Raw genomic sequence first — 13919 nt, forward strand, 5'->3', positions numbered from 1 at the left:
ATTATTCAAATATTCTATAAAATAAATGATTGGTTGGATGTACTATAATTAGCTATCACAAAATATCAAAGGAAATAGAGAAATTATAGAAACGGAACCAAATAAAAAGAATAGGAAGAGCTACCAGAAGAACCAGTTGAACACTGGATGGAAGAATATACTCAAAAAAAACTTGCAGTGTTCTTATATGAAAGAAAAAATAAACTTTTTGTCCATATTAATTTGTACTCAAGAAAATGAAGTCCCTTTTTCTAGTGTCTGTGAGAGTCTTTACAGTGCTGGGCAGGCACTTTAGTGACAACATAAAAATTACAGTGATTAAAAGTGGAAAATCACCGAATATAATTCAATAACCAAACCTGTATTCTTGGCCAGACTACTAGAGAGGATATGTATATTTTAAGAAATTAATTTAGAAAATCTTAACTGCCTCATTTTTAAAACCTAAATGGACTATTATGAAGATTCTTTTAAGCAGTTTTTGTGGAAGGAGCATCATAGATTATTAGTTTGCAAAAGAGTCTTTGCTGACCTACCCAATAGTAATCTATATACAGGGAAGCTGTGTTATCTGGCACTTTTACCAACTGGAATTTCTGAACACTCAGTGCAAATCCTGACTATATTAGACCAGCACATCCAATGATACAACACACCAATGATACAACAGAATACAAGACCTCAAGGGATTGACAATATGCTGTTTTTAGGGTGGTAAAATAGGGGAAGGGAAGAGAAATCAGAAGAAAACCATCTGGGTCAACAGAATTAACGCTTAATTAACAAAGCAGTTTTGATTCACTTCCACTCTCCTGTTATGCTGGATAAAAAAACTTTTCCTGTATTATTTCACCTCAGGGAGGAAAGCAAAGTAGGTAAGTTGGTATAATAGGTTACCTTATGTGGTACCTCTTGGTATCAAAGGAAGGTATGGAAATCACTCTCATCAGTAAAGCACCTCAAGAGAGGACTGAGAAAAATGAAATACAAAGGAGTTTCATTTGTGCTACCCTAAATCATCAATTATAAAAAGTTAAAACACTCCTCTCCTCCCCAACATCATACTTAAAATAGTAAAAATGTTTTTTAAGAACAATTTTTATATGTATAAATAAAAATATGGAGAACCTAGGATCCATAAAGTGACTTTGCTAATGCAAATTATGGGGGAAATTTGGATTAACTCAATGTAAAGAACTGATTACAACACTAATTTGTATACACTGAAGTCTTCCACAATCACTTTTCTACAAAAAATGCATCCTCAAAGAAAAGTTACTGTCTGAGCCAGAACAATCTCACAGAATCATTAAGACAACATAAAATGAAGGAGTAAATGTCCCATATTTCAAATAATTTACTCAAGTTTCTTCAAGCCTTAAGACTTTCAGTTTAAATCAATTTATCATTAAAAAAATTATAGAAAAATGTTCAAAACTTTTTACTGTTCTACATACTAATTTAGAGGTCATAAGGATTTATTATTTTTTCTAATGAGGCAAGGCACTTTTCTTTTTTGGGCTTTGTTTAGGAAAAATAGTGCTACATTGGTTTATATTTAGAACCATTTTGGACAAAGAAAAAATGGGCTACACGACTCCAAAAAGAAGAAATAGAACATTTGACTTTTAAGAATGATAAAGGAAAGTCACTTGAAAGTTTAAAACTCTCCTTGTATTTGTGAACATCTGTTATTATAAAGCAAACATTTTCCTTTGTTCATTAAACTTTTTCTTTCTATAGAATAAAATTAGGAAGGTAATAGGAAAGGAAGCAATGCTTGGATCATGTTAAAATAAGGACAGTTGGCTGTCATGATTTAAAGATTATTAATAAGGGACCAAGAAGTTTAAAAAATTAAAAGATAAACTGTTGAGTTATACTAAAAAAAGAAATGTGGCAGATTCCTACATTTGTTAATGTTTCTGTAAGAGGCTCCATCATAAAACTGAACTGTTAAATTATTTTAAAAATGTACTATGTAGAACATAAAATGAATTTTTAGCAAACTTTAGGAAATTCTTTTGTTATAAATTACCCAGATTTTATAAACAAATCCCCCTAACTTGCATTTTGTTTAAAGTAACAACTTTATATCATACAAATAAATTTCAAGTATGAAAAGTGCATTATTGCAATAATACCTCTTTGCAAGTCCAAAATTCTTGGTTTATAATAAAACTGTAAAGAATTAAAAAAAAAAAAAGGAGTGAAACCATCAGTGCCATCTATTGCAGAAGTCCAACACCTTAAAATGTTGCTCAACAAGTCGCAGAGAAACACGTCTGGAAGCAACATATAACTGAAAAGAAACTACTTGTGTTTTTACCATTTTACATTATTACTGTCTGTAGTATTTTTCTCCTTAAATAGAAATTCACATCCTCTATAATGTTGCTCTTGAATCAGCCATTCTGTGCAGCTGCCACTTGCATGTTTCCAAAATCATCTTCTTCTTCATGTGTTCTCTTCAAACTGCCTAAAAGTTATTGCGTGAACATAATATATGGTATAATGGGAACTTAAATTCATTCATTAGAATGTTACAGCTAGGAAAGGCTTCATTTTTCATGAAGTGTTATCATATATATGACAATGAAAATTTCATGACTGAATTTTTAGTAAACCTTTGTACTGATAAAATACTTTTGTTACAAATTACCCAAAGAACTTAATATCTTCATGACATTGTCCCTCTTAATAATTATTAAGGTATTTTATATAATGAACATTAATTTTTAAAATAACAGTTCATAAATGTTTGGTTACCATTTTATAGGCATCCATCATAAACGTGACTCAAAACATTATTTATGAACTTCATATAACTTTATGAAGTTATAATTTGTATAATTTTATTTTGTAGATGTTAATTATCCTTTTGCTTTCACAGATGCTGTCAAAAATGTTTTTCCAGTGAAACTGATTGTTACCAACAAGTGTAGAACCAGAAGGAAGGCATGTAGCAGATAAGAGAATTTCTTTTATCTACTCCTCATATCACAGTCTGCTAGTACAGAAATTTCCCACACAGAGTATGTGTGGGATTGTACATGCCCAACAATCATAATCAAGAAATTTGAGTCTCAATGGAGGAAAACTTTAGGGAACAACTGAACTGGTAAAGGGTTTGCTGCGTTATCCGCCAAATAATTACATCACCTCAAACTTATGCCCTAAAAATTGTGCTAAATCATGGTTAATAATGTTAGTCCAGAGGGTGGACTGGATTCCAATGGGAAACTAGTATTTCACTATAAGATTAATAAGAAAAGAACAGAAATATAGTACTGATGGAATAAAGAAGAAAATATGCTAGTCATTAAAATAAGTCTAAATGTGTGCGTACGTGCTAAGTCGCTTCAGTTGTGTCCGATCTTTGCGACCCTATAGACTGCAGCCCACCAGGCTCCTCTGTCCATGGGATTCTCCAGGCAGTAATACCGGAGTAGGTTGCCATGCCCTCTTCCAGGGGAATCTTCCTGACCCAGGGACTGAACTCGTGTTTCTTATGTCTCCTGCACTGGCAGTTAGGCTCTTTACCATTAGCACCACCTGGAAAGCCTTAAGTCTAAACACCGCTGTTATAACAGATTCAGATGCAGTGCCACATCTGCACTCTACTAAAGGAGGCTGAGAGACATAGATAACTAATTCCAGGCAGAAAGTGAGGAGGTACAGATAAAGCTCTATGGTGGAAAAACTAGAACTTACTGGAAGAATAAGTTAATCATCATGTTTTCTTGAGGCAATGACATCTGAATAAAGTTTTTATGGAGAGACTGGATGTGATGCTTTCTAGGTGGAGAATAGAAGACACATGGGAAAGCAGTAGTAGCTCAGTTTTCTGCAGTGCATATATAGAGGTACATTCAGAGATACAAATAAAGATCATAAGGGCCTTTAACTATCTATGATGTGTTTGCGTCAGTAAAAAATTAAGCCAATGAAGACTTTTATACAAGAAGAAAACCACTATTAGAATTATCTTTCATGAAAATATGTCTGGCCACAATATATGGAACACTTAGGATGGGAGGCCAATACAGACCTGAACTATACTGAGATTAAAGGTATTATAAAAAGAAAGAATTTTTGTTACTGAAGAAACAGACCCTCTCATTTTGGAAAATGACTACATAGAAGTTGCAAACTAAAGAGTCAATAACAACTAGGAAGTTAAGCTTGAAGAGTGGTTATATAGTTTCATCACTAAGGAGATATAATATAGTGCTGGACTTGTGGATGAGATCACCAGTGTTCAATTTCTAGATCCAACACTAACCAGGTATGTAACCTATTTTTCCTAACTTAAAAGGCTGTTGCTGCAAATAAGACTGAAAGGAACTCTGGGAGATAAAAATAATAAAGTAATAAATTCCATGAATGCTCTAATAAAAAGAAAGGAGTAGCAAGGTCTTGGAGAGGAATGTAAAAGTTAAAAGATTTTGAGAGCAAGCCTGGATCATTAAATGGGGGAGGAAACACTCTAAAATAGGGAAGAAAAAAGGACAAATATTTATGGCAAAAGAGAAACTGAGTCACTCTGCTTTCACTTAGTAACCACGTTTTATTTTCAATAAGATCACCTAAGTGTATTTAGGGCCTCTGGTACCAGACCCCTCGTATTATTTTAATCTTTGCAACACAGTTATACTACTTAATTGTGGAGAAGGGAATGACAACCCACTCCAATATTCTAGACTGGAGAATTCCATGGACAGAGGAGCCTGGCGGGCTACAGTCCATGGGGTCACAAAGAGTTGGACACCACTGAGCAACTGACACTTTCACTTTAAACTACTTGAAGATTTAAAGCTCAACAAAATGGAAATCTGATCTTCCAACCAGCATGTTCTACTTAACTAGTGGCCTACACACAGAAGCTCTGTATAATACATAATTAATCATAAAATTAAAATTTCAAATTATTTTAATTCAATAGCCCATCCAAAAGTTTCTAAACAATTTAAATTGCTCAGTGTAACTTGCTAATAAGTGACAGATGCGTCTTCTCTTCTACTTTTCATATCATCTATCTCCCCAAATTGCTCCAAAATGAAAAAATCCTTACCTGTGGAGTCAGAATGAACAGATAACGACCTTTCTATCTGAAGTGGTGACATCATCTGTATTGTTAATTTTGCTAGGTAGATGGCTTCATATTCCTAGAAAAGATTTTAATTAACTTGAATATACATTTAAATTCTTGGATACCCAAAACAAAATGAAATTTAAAAAGTGGTTAATGCATGCATTACTGGTATTCTTAGTTTATACTGAAAACTCCAATGCCATATGGCATAACAGAAATGCTTAAAATTCCTATCTTATAATTTCACATATACTGATGAGACTATAAATTAAATCAAGCCAATAGCCTGCACTAGGGTATCACACACTGAACTAGCAATCAGTACATATTCTCTGCCACTGGGGCAGATCTCTGACTTAAGAAAATGAAATAAAATATTAAAAAATCAGACTAATATAAAGCACTTAATGGATTCAAGTATATTCAGTTCAGTTCAGTCACTCATTGTCTGACTCTTTGTGACCCCATTGACCGCAGCACGCCAGGCTTCCCTGTCCATCACCAACTCCTGGAGCTTGCTCAAACTCATGTTCATTGAGTTGGTGGTGCCATCCAACCATCTCATCCTCTATCATCCCCTTCTCCTCCCGCCTTCAATCTTCAAGCATATATCTGGTTCAAGTATATATCTGGTCCTAATTTCTTAAAATCAACAGTTTCTACTTCCAGTTAAAGATGAAATAATGAAGGCATTCATGTACCTTCTTTCCTTAAAGGGAAGAGATAGAACAAGATATATAGAGAACTCCTGATTTAATGAAACTACAAAACATCGATAACCCTGAATATGAGAAAGAAAAGTAAGGAAAAAAGAACAGTGCCTACCTTTATGACAGGAGAAAGAGAATTATAATTAGGAAGAGGCCTCAAGAGGACTTTTGGAATTCTGGAAAATGTTCAATTTCATTATCTAGATGGTAGTCACATGGATGTTTGTTTACACTTTATGCACTTACATATGTGTGTTATATTTCACAATAACATTAAAAAAATGGAACCAGACTAAGCTATGCACAGAAGATACCTGGCTACATACATCAAACAAAGTGGGTACAATTTAGAGTTCTCCAAAAGAGGTGGCAGACCTAAGACAAATCTTAGAAGCCCTTGCATAGTATGAAGTATGTGTGGGTCTATCAAGGAAAATGTGAACATCCACACCTGGCATTTTTGCAAGAAGCAAGCCTGGTAGAGGAGAAACTGTTGCCAAGCATCTGCTAATCTTGGTCAGCTAAAAGTAAAAACTGAATCACTAATTCTCAGGCCTGACTATACCTGAGGATCACCTGAGAAGTCTTAAAACCAGTGTATATATACTCAGCTTACCCCTCTCCTTGGCTGCCCCCTGCCAGTGATCCTCATTTAATGGGATGGGTAAACTTCCCCAGGTGATTCCAATGTGCATGTAGTATTTATGAACCTAAACAAGAAAAACTTGTGACAGAGGGGCTCTCTTTCTCCACTCACGGAGTAGAGTCATACTACTGGAAAAAACTGTTGGTGAGAAAGTCTTCCAAAACAACTTGGAAAATTTAAGCTGCCTATATTTCCCAATCTCTTCCCACAACTTTATTATTGGGAAAATGGCTTATCTAAGAAGAATGTTTCCAGTTCAAAGATGACCAATAATCAAAAAGGAACCAATATAAGTCTTATGTAAAGGTGTTTGTAAGGGGAAAAAAGCAACATTATAACCGAAGTCCATATATGAAGAAAACTGCATGAAAATTACACGAGGCAGGTGAAAATTGTGAATAATTCTCCATAAAATCAATGAGATATGGCATTTCTGAAATGAGTTCAAAGAAGAGATAAAAGGACTCATGGAAGAAATGTAACAATGAAAGAGATGACATAACTCTTAGAGCTCAATAGAAAAACAAAAAAAAGAAAATAAACCACAAAAATAATGACTGTAAAAGAATCAACAAAGAGAACAGACCACACCATGCAATTCTAGCACATTATTAATGTACCCTTTTCTCCTGGATTGTTCCCAACAGCACATAAAGATTCCCTTTCCTACCATGTTAGAAAACAAACAAAACGCCCCTCTTAATCCTAGTTTCCCCTCCAACTACTGTTTTTCTGTTTTCCCCTTTTAATTCCTGGAAATATCTATTCTTGCTGTTCACATTCCTCTCTTCCCATTATGCTTATACTCCCCATTCCACAAAAACTTGTTTGTCAAGGACACTGATCACTTCATGCTCCTACCCAATGTCAGTTCTCAGCCTTTAGTTCAGTTCAGTCACTCAGTTGTGTCCGACTCTTTGCAACCCCATGAGCTGCAGCACGCCAGGCCTCCCTGTCCATCACCAACTCCCGGAGTTCACCCAAACTCATGTCCATCGAGTCGGTGATGCCATCCAGCCGTCTCATCCTCTGTCGTCCCCTTTTCTTCCTGCCCCCAATCCCTCCCAGGATCAGAGTCTTTTCCAATGAGTCAACTCTTCCCATGAGGTGGCCAAAGTACTGGAGTTTCAGCTTTAGCGTCATTCCTTCCAAAAAAGGAATGGTCTGTTCTCCTCTTTGTTGATTCTCTTACAGTCATTATTTTTGTGGTTTATTTTCTTTTTTCTGTTTTTCTATTGAGCTCTAAGAGTTATGTCATCTCTTTCATTGTAACATTTCTTCCATGAGTCCTTTTATTCTCTTTTAGAATGGACTGGTTGGATCTCCTTGCAGTTCAAGGGACTCTCAAGAGTCTTCTCCAAAACCGCAGTTCAAAAGCATCAATTCTTTGGTGCTCAGCTTTCTTCACAGTCCAACTCTCACATCCATACATGACCACTGGAAAAACCATAGCCTTGACTAGATGGACCTTTGTTGGCAAAGTAATGTCTCTGCTTTTCAATATGCTATCTAGGTTGGTCATAACTTTCCTTCCAAGGAGTAAGCGTCTTTTAATTTCATGGCTGCAGTCACCACCTGCAGTGATTTTGGAGCCCCAAAAAATAAAGCCTGACACTGTTTCCCCATGTATTTCCCATGAAGTGATGGGACCAGATGCCATGATCTTCATTTTCTGAATGTTGAGCTTTAAGCCAACTTTTTCACTCTCCTCTTTCACTTTCATCAAGAGGCTTTTTAGTTCCTCTTCACTTTCTGCCATAAGGGTGGTGTCATCTGCATATCTGAGGTTATTGATATTTCTCCCAGCAATCTTGATTCTAGCTTGTGCTTCTTCCAGCCCAGCATTTCTCATGATGTACTCTGCATATAAGTTAAATAAGCAGGGTGACAGTATACAGCCTTGACGTACTCCTATCAACCTTTGAAACAAAGGATCATCTCCTACTCTTAAAATGCCTTCTTCACTTGACTTCCCAAGCACCAGACCATCCTGGTTTTCTTCCCAATTCTTTGGCCACTCTTTTCAGCCTCCTCTGCTGATTCCCCATCTCCCCAATCTCTACATGTTGGGAGTACATGAAGTTTCTGTTTTTGAAATCCTTCTCTACCCACACTCCCTTCTCTGGTGATCTCACTGAGTTTTAAAGCTTTCAGTAGCATCCATATACCGAAAACCCCTAGATATAAGGTTCTTTCTCATGAACTCCAGGCTTATGTGCAGACCTGCCCACTATCTAATAGCTCTCTTAACCCTAACATGACCAAAAACGTCTCAATTTTATTCCCTTCAAATTTCATGCAGTTTCTCCTATACAAGAAAGCGACAGTTCCTCTTCCAGCTGTTCAGACTAAAAGGCTTAGAATCATCCCAGTCTCTCTTCTCCAATCCAACAGCAAATTCTGTAAGCTATACTGTCAAGTAAATCCAGAATCTGATCTCTTTTCATCAACAATCACTTTTGTCTAAATCCGTATTCTCTCTTGACTCCCTCCCATCACTCCATAGCCTCGTAACTCATGTACTTGCTTCTGCCCTAACCCCAACAACCCTTACAGTATATACACATGGTATACTACATTTAACACAGATGACTCAGTTATTCCTTCACTTAAAAGTCAAAGGCCTTATTTATAATGGCCTATAAATGCCTATCACGTGGCCCCTTACCTCCCAGGTTTAATCTATTATTACTATTCATTTGCTCACTCTGTTGCAGCTATACTGACCTCCTCACACTTCTTGAAAATACTATGCATACTCCCATCTCAAGGCACTTGCACAGATTCCCTCTAACTAGAATGCTTTCCCCCAAGTATCAAAATAGCTCATTCTCTTAATTTCTTCAGGTCTTTGGTCAAATAACATTTTTGCGATAAGGCCTTTCCTGATCACCTTTCAAAAATGCAATTAATGTCACACTTCTTTATATGACCTTAACAGCTCTCTTATTTTTCTCTGTGACCTATTACCATATGATCTACTACTTTTGTGTTGTTGTAGTTTAGTCATTCCGTCATGTCTGACTCTTTGTGACCCAGTGGACTGTATGTAGCCCACCAGGCTCCTCCGTCCATGGGATTTCTCTGGCAAGAATACTGCCATTTCCTTCTCCATGACCTACTATATTTTAGTTTGCTGCTGCTTAGTTGCTCCAGTCATGTCCGACTGTGCGACCCCATAGACGGCAGCCCACCAGGTTGGTTTACTGTCTAATTCATTAAAATAAGTTTTATGAAGTCAGGGATTTCTGTTTTGTTCTCTGCTTTACTGCCACTGCTTATAACAATGTCAAATAAACATCTGATGAAACAACAAAGCATGGGAAAGGAACGAAAAGCTTGCCAAAAATCAAGCCAAAAGACAAAAAAACAAAGTTGAAAATAATTACAGAGAAAATGGTAGATATGGAAGAAAAAAAAAGAAAACAATATAAAATATGTCTCTGGGAGAAAAAAACAGGCAAGTGAAAAAGAACAATAGTCAAATACGCATTAGAAGAAAACTTTCTGTATAAGGGAAGATGTGAATCTCTAAGTGGTAGGGCATATTATAACTAAAAGGAAATTAATATAGAGCAATCAAAAAGATATACTTAATAAAGCATCTTATGCTCATCCAGACAACACCTCCTCCTCCCAATCAAGTCTTCTAAGAGGGAGGAGTTTTAAAAATTAGGCTACCTTCACACTTCTCTGCTGCTGCTAAGTCACTTCAGTCGTGTCCGACTCTGTGCGACCCCAGAGACGGCAGCCCACCAGGCTCCCCTGTCCCTGGGATTCTCCAGGCAAGAACACTGGAGTGGGTTGCCATTTCCTTCTCCAATGCATGAAAGTGAAAAGTGAAAGGGAAGTCGCTCAGTCCGACCCTCAGCGACCCCATGGACTGCAGCCTTCCAGGCTCCTCCGTCCATGGGATTTTCCAGGCAAGAGTACTGGAGTGGGGTGCCACTGCCTTCTCTGTCAGACTTCTCTAGGGACAATTATTCAATGTTAGGTCTGTGTACAAACTCATAAGAGAAAAAGTATTAAATTTTTTTAAATCTAGCCAATTGCCATTCAAACATAACACAACAGAGCTTCCCTGGTGGTCCAGTGATTAAGACTCCATACTTCCTCTGCTGGGGGCATGGGTTTGATCCCTGGTCAGGCAACTACGATCCCACATGCCATGCAGTGTGGCCAAAACAAACATAAGAGCAACAGAAAAACGTTTTCCAAAATGCTAGGACTTAGTTTCCAAGAACTCTTCTTGAAAATAATGCTCAAACTCCAGGAGTTGAATAAAGAAGCTAGAATCCTATTTAAATATAGAACTCAGCATGAACAATGAGAAAATGCGGTTATAGCATAGAATGCAAATATTATAATTTGTAACAATGTAGAAAAAGTAAAATCCAGGAAATGTAACAGGACATAGTTTAAGTGGATGATTCTATACTGCTAAGTAACAAGAGGTATAATATTTAAATATTTTAAAAAGTGTAAGCGGTACCTCCTAGAAGAACTAAGATTAGTATCAACAAAACAGGTTGTGAAGGGGAAGGAGGAAAGTAGAGATATATAAATTTTTATCTTTTATACTGGAAATCCATTGATAGTTACTTAAATGTGGTAACTCAAGGAACATATGTATATACTATAAAGTTAGATTGTGCCCATTAAGTAAACAACTTATAAATTTCAAAAGTATCAGAAGAATACAAACGAAAAATTCATCAATTTGTAGTGAAAAGTTTAAAAAAGATGTATTTTAAGAGAAAGCATGATATGAAAATAAAATGACAGACAAAAGTGTATGTCATTTTTAGTACAAAAATAGTGGGATAAATTCACCTATTGAAGAAAAATACAGGTAACAAAACAAAATAACAAAATCCAGCCATAGGGCACATGCAAGAAATGCATGTAAAACAAACTGATTTACAAAGGCAGAAAGAAAAGCAATGAAGAAACTAACAAGGCAAATGCAAACAAAAAAGGATCACAATATTAAGGTTAATTTCAAAGTAAAATAACTGGACAATAAACATATAACTACAATGAAGATCCTACTTGAATTTTATCTACCAAATAATGAAGCACTAAAATTGGCAAAGAAACTAGAGGAATTAAAGAAATAAACAGAAACAGAGCAAAGTGAGTTTCAGTTTACCTCTAAGCCCCCAAAAGATGAAGTGAACAAATACAATGTAACCTCTGTATCCATGAATGCAGAACCCGCAGATACACAGAACTGACTATACTATACCATTTTATATAAGATTTGGAATCCATAGTGAGGGAGTAGAGGGGTGTGTGTGGCCCTGGAACCAATTCCTCACAGATATAGAAGGATGACTGCAGATTGAATTTTATGCCCTGAAAACAGAGAATATATCTTCTTTTCCAATAGTCATAATAACAACTGTTTATTATACCACAAAACATTTAAAATTTAGTTATATGATTTGTAAAGAAAACTCTCAAATACTAAGTAAAAAATAAAATCAAAAGTGAAATGACAGAATATTGAATTATAACAAGAGTAAAAATGTTACATAGCAAAATCTATGTACGATATGTAGAATATGGCTAAAGAAATGCTAAGAGGATAATTTACAGTCTTGAATTCTTACTGCTCAGACAGTAAAGGAGACCCGAGCTTGACCCCTGGGTTGGGAGGATCTCCTGGAGAAGGGAATGGCTACCCACTCCAGTATTCTTGTCTGGAGAATCCCAAGAACAGAGGGATATAGTCCATGGGGTTGCAAAGAGTCAGAGATGACTGAGCGACTAAGCATGCACCTGAGAAAATCCACAAAAGAATAACAGCAGCAAAAACAACAAAAACCTAAGGAAAGCACAAAGCAAGAAGAAATTCAAATACAGAAAAATTATATAAACTAACCAGATCAGGGGGAAAAAGAAAGCACTGATATACAAAATTAGAAAAAAAGAATGAAAAAAATAACCACAGAAATTAGAAGATATCAAAAAATACAAAACATTATTTTCCTCAATTTTATCTCAAATCCAATGAAATTATATAGAAGATTATGAGACCATCCAAAGCGACCTAGTCTACGAAAATCAGACCTAACTATTAACCAAATGAAGAAAGCTGTCCAAGAATTGGTTCACTCTCAAAATATATGAATGAATGAAATAATTAATAACTTAATTAAACTGAAAAAATCAAGGTCCAGTGATTTCACAGGTACTCTATATATATCAAACATTAAGAAGCAGTTAACTCCAATCTAATTTACACTGTTCTAGAGCACTGGTGTCAGAGGTTAAAGTGTCTGCCTGCAATGTGGGAGACCTGGGTTCGATCCCCGCGTCAGGAGGATCCCCTGGAGAAGGAAATGGCAATCCACTCCAGTATTCTTGCCTGGAGAATCCCATGGATGGAGGAGCCTGGTAGGCTGCAGTCCATGGGGTCGCAAAGAGTTGGACACAACTGAGCAGCTTCACTCACAGATCACATAAAGAGAAGGCAAGTTTTCATTTTAAAAATGAGAAAACCATGACAGACACTCTAACCAGAAGATGGTAGTACAGAAAAAAAAAATTATAAACCAGTATCACTTATTCAACTAACTCCAAAATCTTAAAAAAAAAATTTTTTTTGACAAACAGAATCTAGCAACACATTAATGGAATATAGTCTACCATAACAAAGTGAGATTCATTTGTGAATCAAAATGATTCAAAATTAACAAGTCCAACATAATGTGATTCAATTCACCATATTAATGACTTAAAGGATGAAACTAGTCATTTCATAAAAAATTGTTTTAAGTTAAAAATCAGTAGCTATTTCTGATAAAAAACTTTTTAAATATGCACAAGCAAATACTCACTGAAACACACACACACAGTGCAATAATAAAAGCAATGACATTGAAACCAAGAATAAAGTACGAATATCACACCACTATTACTTATCAAATTGTTCTGATACAATGACCATCAAAGTGAGAAAGAAAAAAAATTAGAAAAGAGGCAAAATTATTATGATTTGAAGATGAAAATGTAGGACAATCAACTGGAAAATTCTTTAGAATTGGTCCTAGAGTTTAGTAAGATTGCCAATTGAAAACATAAACAGCTTTCCTATAAACAAATAAGTAATTAGAAACATACTAGAATGAAATTTGAAAAAACAATTTTAATTATAATGGAATAAAAGAAAATAGCTAGGAATAAATTTCATAAAAAATACATATATTTTATACAATGAAAACTTTAAAACACTAAAGGACACAGAAATTGACTTGAATAAATGGAACATACTCTTAGAAACATACTCTTTGGAAAATTTAAAGGTGTCAATTCTTTCTGCACCCTTTCCAGTAAAGTTCACACCACAAAATATGTGTTAAGAACTTGGCAGGAAAATTTCAGAACATTAAGGAGGAAATCTTGATTAAATTACTTAATATAAGTAATACAGACTATTTACAAATATTATAGCATTTAAAAC

General features: G+C 35.5%; 1 protein-coding gene across 1 annotated transcript in view; it reads right to left on the reverse strand.

Annotated features, from left to right (window-relative positions):
• Positions 1-2353: 2353 nt before the first annotated feature.
• The window catches only part of STYX (serine/threonine/tyrosine interacting protein), a 44811-nt gene continuing 33245 nt past the window's right edge, over positions 2354-13919 (reverse strand). Inside the window, exons 10-11 of the mRNA XM_052646982.1 lie at positions 5075-5168; positions 2354-2479 (exon numbers count right to left, since the gene is read on the reverse strand). Of these exons, the coding sequence (XP_052502942.1) occupies positions 2406-2479; positions 5075-5168 (168 nt within the window). The 3' untranslated portion in view covers positions 2354-2405. The remainder of the gene's footprint in view (positions 2480-5074; positions 5169-13919) is intronic.

The sequence above is a fragment of the Budorcas taxicolor genome, chromosome 10 (genome assembly GCF_023091745.1).
Source record: "Budorcas taxicolor isolate Tak-1 chromosome 10, Takin1.1, whole genome shotgun sequence".
NCBI classification, from domain to species: Eukaryota; Metazoa; Chordata; class Mammalia; order Artiodactyla; family Bovidae; genus Budorcas; species Budorcas taxicolor.